The 8,393-nt window shown below is 38.9% G+C and overlaps 1 protein-coding gene across 1 annotated transcript; it reads right to left on the bottom strand.

Moving 5' to 3' along the window:
• Positions 1-522: 522 nt before the first annotated feature.
• On the bottom strand, positions 523-4,114 carry LOC112286104 (uncharacterized). The gene is made up of 8 exons (XM_024528093.3): positions 3,529-4,114; positions 3,256-3,380; positions 2,704-2,898; positions 2,197-2,304; positions 1,744-1,921; positions 1,329-1,411; positions 1,079-1,148; positions 523-782 (listed from the first exon to the last, which is right to left on the bottom strand). The coding sequence occupies exons 1-8, from the start codon at positions 3,578-3,580 to the stop codon at positions 658-660; spliced, it is 936 nt and encodes a 311-aa protein (XP_024383861.1). The 5' UTR covers positions 3,581-4,114; the 3' UTR covers positions 523-657.
• Positions 4,115-8,393: the final 4,279 nt, after the last annotated feature.

Here is an 8,393-nt window from a genome sequence, read left to right as displayed (position 1 = left end):
CCCATCATCTCGATCCTCTTTCAAAATTAGCTTGCCCTCTCCTCCCGTTTCATGGCGTAATGTTCCCTATCTTCACAACTCTTTACTTCATATGCATGAGCTCAAAATTAGTTTTCATCTGTAACCAAATTTCAATAGCAACCAAGTGTACAATAGAATTGTTAATAAGAAAATTTAACTTCCGATCTTGAGTGAATTCCTGGCTAGTTCATTAGAAGATCTTTGTTGTAACCATGAATCAAAAATGTTTGTGTTAATTTTCTATGTCTGCAGCAAGTAGACTTGGTAGCCACCCAGAATATAAGCTAATTGGAAAGCGGTGTTGAGTAAGTGCTACAGTTTACTTATTTGGATATGCTTCCTAAAAGTACGTTTCAAGGCTTGGTACATTATTGAGCTCATGATCACATCATTCCATGTGACTGATCACATGACATACCCTAGGGATGTAACTTCTTACGCTTAAGAATTGTCTTTTGTGTTGCTAATATGCACATCTTCAAAATCTTTGAAATTAAGCCATTCAAGAATATCCATCATTAAACTCTTCTCACAATCGTACAACCTTCAAATTCCAGTCCCTTGTATTTCCTGGAAATACATTGGTTTAATTATGTACAACTTCCAAATTCTAAATATTCTATCCTTTTCTATGTCTTAAACAACACCAGGATCGAGAACAGGCAAGCGGTAATGAAGACTAATTGTGTTGTCAGTTAGACGAGTCCCTGGAATGAAGTATTGGAACATCATGAAAAGGCACGAGTCTAGTTCTCCGACACCTGCAAAAGGTTAGCATCTCAGATCAGCGTTGCTAGTCACTGCAAGGTAAGGTAATAGACTAAGTCGCTTATATTTTACCACCAGGAAGTAGTTGTAAACGATACATTGTTCTACACAAGGCTGAGAAAAGACCTCATGTAATGCTTTTGTTCTGGTCTTCGACCTAATAAAAAAGATGAGAAGCAGCAACAATATATATGTTCTCCACTTTGCAACACACTTAAGCAGCAATGATATAGAGAACTCCAAAACAGACGTGCTTTTTTAAAAAAACCGTATCATAAGTTAGACTTACCGCAAAAAGCTGCATCAGGTCTGGTGAGGTGGCATTGCAAGCTTTTAGCAAAATGTTTCATGTTTACGAGCTGCAATAGAGTGAATGCATTGTTACATAGTTGTTCGTGATCAAACTTCTACAAGGAAATAAGGGAAAATAGAACACAGAAGTCCAGCATTACAATCCCTTCGTATTCAGGACTCGCACACAAAATTCAATCCGCGACCCGATAATGCAGCCTTATGAAGGAAATTACAGATAAACGTACCACTCTTGAAGCCTCCCCTTTCTGTATGGCTTGCTGAAGCCGTGATGCGGAGCTGGAAGCTGAGCCAGTTGAAGTTGGGTCCGCTGTACAAGCAGGAACCAAAAGACTAAGTGCAAAGAATTTCCAGATGATCGAATTCTAGCATATAGAATATACGAGGTAGCTCAAAGGCTTTAAATTGCCAAAATTCCACAGCAGTCCCGTCATACGAACCACACTAGACATCAATACAGGATCGACAACGTAGATATCATACAACATTTGTAAAGGTAGAACTAGCATTTCAAAACAAAGAGAGAACATTAATAAAACCTCGTATGCATATTGTACCCTGAAATAAATCCACTTCGCTCAAAGAACAGATATGGAAGTAAAACATCTAATGACTTTCATCTGCTTGGTGAGGAATATTTACATCGTACTCCAAGCACCCTCAGCTTTCGATACTCGGAGCCGATGGAAACCATAGTTTGCGAGACTTGTAGGTGTAGATCACCATACTGAGTGACAGCCACTTCAAGTACATCTCCAAGTTTTCCGAGGCGATCTATTAAGCCTTGAAGATTTTGCAACCCTGGCACTTGGACCAACGTCTGAAATTTGAGGATATGCAACTATTAGCACTAAATATTATGATACCAAAATTCAACAAAAGAAATGCCTTTCAACAATCTGTTCATTTAGTGCACCTTGATAATGTCATGATCCTTAGGCGATAACACAATAGATACTAGATGACATGAACGGATGTTTATGATGAATCTATCAGCTCTTTCATGTATGCAACTTCTCCTCCCTCCAACTCTGAGAAAGAATATTAGCAACAATCCAAGTACCTTACCAGCAAGCCATTCAAAGGCAAACTTACCCTAGGCAACTCTTGGGCCATGTCCAGACTTGATTGCAGTGCCTCCACGTCAATGCGGTTCAGAGGTTGCGATATCGGAACGTCTTGAATAATTGCAGATTTAAGTCCCTGCAGCAACCGGAGTAAGTATCCATGAGCTGAAAATAAGCACAGAAAACTACTGGCCAATGCTGATTTAGTTCGGCAATCTAATCTCGGATTTTGCGAAATACTTCTGACATGTCCCGTAAAATCAAATGCCAGTGCGCTGCGCAAAGACTCGTTTTCTAAGGTTACAATTTCCGGACTTCCACGTGTACCTTACAATGCCCCAAAATTTCCAATTCTGGTGCCTTAAATGACTACATTCTGCCCTCCCTACGAAGGTTGAGTCGACATACAAATCATGCAAATAAGAGGTTCTTTCTACATAGGCGATAGCCAGATGTTGTTCTGTATGGAAACGTCCACTAAGTTACTCTCATTTTCTCAGAGGATGTAATGTCTCAAAAGTTGAATAATTCATACCTTGCTTTCGAAAGTCAAGTAAGGCATTGGCCGTTCAGACAAGCTGGGACGCTTCCTGACGAGTTTCAATTGCAATCTATCGCCATATATACTTACACTGCTCTTCAGGGCTCTTAACAGCAGTGCAAGGTCTACGGTGAAGGCAATCCGGTTTTGATTCTGACTTGAAATTCGGTAGTCGTCAAAGACTGCGTCCTGCCATCTTCTTGATTAGCTCTTACTGCATTAAAAAATTAAATATAATAATAATAATAACTCTACCTACAACTGCTTCTACAAACTGCAAACTAAGGAGGTCAGACTTGCTGAAATGAGCATCCTTGCAAAAGCTTCATATATAAGCTAAAATTAAACAAGGCAAAAGTAGTCAACACAAGAAAATTAAAGACAGTGACCGACTCTGCAATCGAAAACCAGAAAACGGGAAACAAGAGCTTTAAAAAGTGCGCACTAATCAACACTGATCCAAAATCAAATTCAAATTAAAGGAATAAATACGAAAAATGAAAATATAAATTTTAATTTTTAATTTTTAAAATGAAAACATTCTACCTTAGAAAATTGCGCAATCGCTTGCACTCCATCAGAATTCAGAACGTTGTGAAGAAGAATGAAATGGACCGGCGTTAGATAAATGTGGCACGTTTTCCCAATCTTTTCAAAGGCTGGTAGAAAGCCTGAGGACGTGTCGAGAACACAAGCATATAATTAGCATCTACAATCACAAGTTGTGTATGTGTATACATACGTATAGAACAACAAAACTAAAATAAAGTAATGAAGAGGAAGCTAAATAAATAAATTACAAAGAATGATAGGGCTTACGCCGTTCCAGAAGCGTGACACCATGATCCGTCAGAAACGCCTTGAATTTCATATTGATTTATCTTTTTTCTCTTCTGTTCTTTTCTTTTTTCCCCTGTTTGGATCAACCGTCTCTCTTTTCCGATGGCAACCTCCACTCCTTAGACCGAAACCGCTGATACACCTAGACGCTTCTTCCTCACTAACAGAAAGTACCTTAAGTCTCTCCTTTCAATCACCTCATGCCCGACCCTGAAGTACTCACTACCCCTGGCTTCACAAACACGCTCCCTCCACCGTTCCAGCATTCGCCATTTCGACAAAAATAAAAATCACATTCCTCTCAATCCAAAATTTCCACCCGAAAGAATTGGATGCTCCGCCTCCTCTACTACTTCGAACTTCGAACTTGGAAAAACTTTTACCTCGTGCTGTCAATGACAATTCGGGAAAAAAAATTAAACCAATGCTGCTGATAGCAACAACACCATCTGCAAGGAAACCTAAATCACGCTGAATTCTAACCCCAGAACTAGTAGACCGCACATAAATTTTGAAGCATAGTTTCCAACAACAATGAAGCTAAACATCGAAATCCGGCTTCCATAAGCAGCGAGACAAATCGGTTTTTCGCGAGGAAGGGGTTTGAGCGGGAGTCCAAAGTCTATTCGTCATCCATCCAAGTAACGTCATCCATTCAATTGCATGCTATATTCAATACATTATTAGTTTATATCGATCACTCTGTTCGTTTGCTTCTGTTACATCTCACTGCTCTTTAAGCCGATCTTTGTGTAGTCGGTGGAGGTATCATGCTATGTTCAGATTCTGTGATTTTGTCCTGTTGCCAGTGTTGCTCCGAGTTAATGCCGTTTTGTTAAGGCAACTGCTTGGAGACGATATTTATTCGGGCAGTCTGAAAGGGAACGATCTTAGAATCACTTAAAAACCTCCTTATTGTAGAATGTTACGAATGAAGTAAACCGATGATTATGTAAGTCGTAGTCCAGGAATAAATTCTCTCCCGGACAAGCATGATGTCACTAGTCCTCTCGGAGTGTGTCAATGGTAACCACAATCGTAAATCTTGTTGGCAGGAATTGTTGATTTTCAGACAACTTAACATAGATTTCTTAGGTTGATATTGTTTCAGATGAACGACTACAAAACGCATAAATGCTTATTTCTTCAACAAGCTGATAACTCTAAATGAATAAAAAGTTATACTTAAAAGAGACTTTCAAAAAAAAAAAAAAAAAAAAAAAAAAAACCAATGTGTAAATCAACATGGACAAATATTGTGTCCAGTAACAAGGTGTAATCCAAAAATCATCAACCAACGAGGTTTGATTTATCCACAGCTATTCTCCACCTCCACATTCCTCTGAAATACAGCACTACGATTTCACTACGGTTTCGACACAGTGAAAGGTGGGATGCGGGTCACTTTGGATGTTCACAACCAATGCTACTGAATATTCATATGAACACAATAGAAATGAAACAGTCAGAGATATTATAACTGAAGAATGCGACAACGATGCCCCGTGTGCGTCCTCGACTCTATACGTGTAGTCAGCAGAAGAATAATGTTTTTCATTTGTGAACGATAGAACTGCAGTCAGAAACGTCTATACCACAATCACAAGGATGAAAATATATATATATATATATATATATATATATGTGTGTGTGTGTGTGTATGTGTGTGACTTTTTTAGATCAGAAGGGGTTGTGACTTGAAAGTTGGTTCCGGTCCGATTATCGTTAGAAAAGAAATCCGTGTCAACTGCAATTCCATTATAATAGCGATCGGCCACTCTGATGGCGTCCTGCTACGAGATCCATCTGAAACTAGCTCCCATCTGATCTTAACAGAGCATTGCGTCTCGCACAAGCACTGAGATCATGACCTAACTGCAGCGCAAAGATATCCAGAAAATCTGAGAAAATTTGCCATGTGCTAATCCAATCGATGGTCTAACCAATTTCAAATCGATTTACTGAGTACTGACACCCCCATGGAAATGCCAAGCCAGTCACATTTTCAAATTGCGATCGCCCCAAAAACAATTCAACACCTGATGTGAGACGAAGCCACAGAAACGGCAGCGAGGACGCTGACACTCGCCAAATACCCAGTACATGGCACCCGATCTCACAACCGCAAGGACAGATCCATCCAGTCCGCTAATCGCTCCCCGAGCGATGCTGCTTCCAGACAAATGGCACTCTGGATTGGGCTCTTAGGCCAGTACTGGTCTTTCCACCTGCCCCTGCCTTCGTTCGCTCCTTCGTGTCCGTACTTAAACCCCAGAATCTCCGATCCTTTCACCTCAATCACGCTCGCGTAACCAAAAACCCCGAAAACCCTAGATGCGTGGGAGCAGGAATGATCCAAACGTGCCGGAGGGTGGGACCATGAAGGACGCCGAACCCGCGGGACGTCGACGTCGAAGCCTGACGATCCACCACTTGGAGCCGTCCTTCCCGACGTCGTCAGGTTTTTCTATCGCCGCGTGTCATGACTTTCTCGCCTTCTACTCAAGCTCCGCCTGGCGTGAATTTAGGGCATGCATTCCCCTTCCACACCCTCCGATTCATGTATTTATTTATGTATGTATGTATGTATATGTGTGTATGTACTTTACTGTATGAACAGTGATAACAACTTCAATAAAGTACGTGCAGGCATACAACTTACATAATTGTTATTACTGTTCACACAGCACGTCAATGCTCCTCCAAACGAAATAACTTGAACATGACTAAATTGTACTCTTCTACAGAAAAAGAAAAAGAGAAAAATGATTTAAAAAATAAATAAATAAAAGGTTCAGATACAACAATATGAATAGGGATACTCAATAATGAATTGCAAGTGTTACCAACATTGTTGGTGTTTCAGCATATTTTTCGTGTTAAAACAGATCACATGGTGATGGTTGCTTAGAATTTTAGAATGATTGTAAGGAAAGTAACAAATGCAATGTTAGGAGGATGTTCGAATAACTTAGAATTACAGTCATGTAAATGCTTTTTGTAGCTACTAATACTGTTTGTTCTAACTTTTGCATGACTTTTTCAGAAAATGCAGCGTAATTCTCCGTTTCATGGTGCGTGGCTAATTTGATACTGATTGATTTGTTCGTTTTGCCCGATAGACTTTAAAATTTTGATTTATTTCAGCTTATCAAAATTAGAATTAAAATGTGATTACAAATTGTTTTTCACACACAAAGTTAATGCTATGAGTAGTAAACAATAAAACCATTTAAACAACAACAACAGAATTTACAGCAATATTCGCAGCTTTCATTTCCTATTGTTGGAAAGTATGTCATCAGTGTATATTCTCAAGAATATGCTCAACCTCTCAGCTGAAGAGGAAGACAGTGTGGGTGGGCGTTGTTCGTATATATATAAGTACGTATACAAGACGAAAACCATTTCGTACGAAGTTGAATACAAAGGGAGATACGTACAAGGAGGTCAAGGGCTTGGTGCTCCAGCGACGCCCAAGTGGAGTCACACAAGTGGTATATCAGTAATGACGAAAAAGGCGAAAGTAGGGAGTGAAAAAGCCAAAGGCCTCTTTTGTGAGGACAAGAGGGGGCAGGTGGGGGATCGACGAGTCTACCATTGGAATCTAGTCTTTTTTTTGTCTACATGCTTCGGTCACAAGTAAACCCGACTGTGGCACATTCATCCACAGAAATAATATCAAATCCGCCCATCTTTATCTTTCATTCATCCTTAAAAGACCAATTGGTGTATTATTGTTGAGAGTATTAAATGTAGCTGGCGATCTCCATAATATTTATAATATAATACTATAGCTACAATATTTGGAATGTAGTGGAGAGGAACTTTTTATCATCTCCCCTTCTCTTCTTATATACAAGTCACAACCAGATCAATAGATTTTTTGGATGAAGCTCTATCTCGCTCCTTAGAAACTCTCTTTTGTGTGTATGTAATATTTACTACTACTCTTGTGTATGTGTGTGTATGTATTACTTACTACTACTCTTGTGTCTTTCTAAACATTCTCAATATGTTACCAGCACAACTCTCTTCTACACACTATCACAATTTTTTTGCTCTAGTCTTGATTATTCAAACCTGTTGCTATTCTTGTTCACTGTCTAATTCATGATCTTGTTGCACTTCTTGCTAGGCCCTCACACATTAGCTGCTTGCTTAGAACACTTGCTCTACTTTCTACCCTACTTGCTTAAAATACTTACTCCAGCCGAGCTTCCCTATTATACTCCACGCTTGCTGTCAATTGTCGCCATCCTACCGCTGCCGCCCGCCACAGTTGCTTGTCATTGCCATCCTACTACTCCTTTACTGCCACAATCCATAACCTTGTTAAAAAAATGATAATAATAATAATATTTTTGATTTTCAAGTTCAAGTTTATCATTTTATTTGACTTTATATTTTAAGGTATATTTTACTCAACTTTTCTATTTGATCTTGTATTTTCTTTACAGATTTATTTATAATGAATGCTTCAACATCTTCAACTGCTTCTACTATGGTTCCAACTATTACCAGTGCATCCTAACATTTTTAAGTTCTTTTATTTCCACCATCGATTAAAGATAGAAATAATTATCTATTATGGACGAAAATGGCAAAAGCAAATTTATTTGTAGAACAACTCTCGGATGCCATTATGTTTGAAGAATCTCCTATAATAAGTATTTCTATTCTTCTTGCTATTCATTAAAAAGTACTTCTTTTCCTTTGTCGTCATCTTGTACTTGCATTACAACATTATTATTTGAAAATGAAAGATCTTACAAAACTTTGGAAGAATCTTAAATCCAAGTTTGATCATCAAAAGACCATTTTCTTTCCACGTGCACGTCATA

The sequence above is a fragment of the Physcomitrium patens genome, chromosome 1 (assembly GCF_059467195.1).
Source record: "Physcomitrium patens ecotype Gransden chromosome 1, ASM5946719v1, whole genome shotgun sequence".
NCBI classification, from domain to species: domain Eukaryota; kingdom Viridiplantae; phylum Streptophyta; class Bryopsida; order Funariales; family Funariaceae; genus Physcomitrium; species Physcomitrium patens.
The sequence above is the reverse complement of the archived record's forward strand: the minus strand, read 5'-3'. Positions and strand labels throughout refer to the sequence as shown.

What these genes read in the sequence shown, in the direction of transcription:
- LOC112286104 (XM_024528093.3), bottom strand. Translation starts at nt 3,580, where the DNA reads ATGAAATTCAAGGCGTTTCTGACGGATCATGGTGTCACGCTTCTGGAA. An exon ending in TGGCCCAAGAGTTGCCTAGG is followed by an intron (nt 1,922 to 2,196) that starts GTAAGTTTGCCT and finishes CTCAAATTTCAG; the next exon opens with ACGTTGGTCCAAGTGCCAGG. An exon ending in AAGGGGAGGCTTCAAGAGTG is followed by an intron (nt 1,149 to 1,328) that starts GTACGTTTATCT and finishes ACTCTATTGCAG; the next exon opens with CTCGTAAACATGAAACATTT.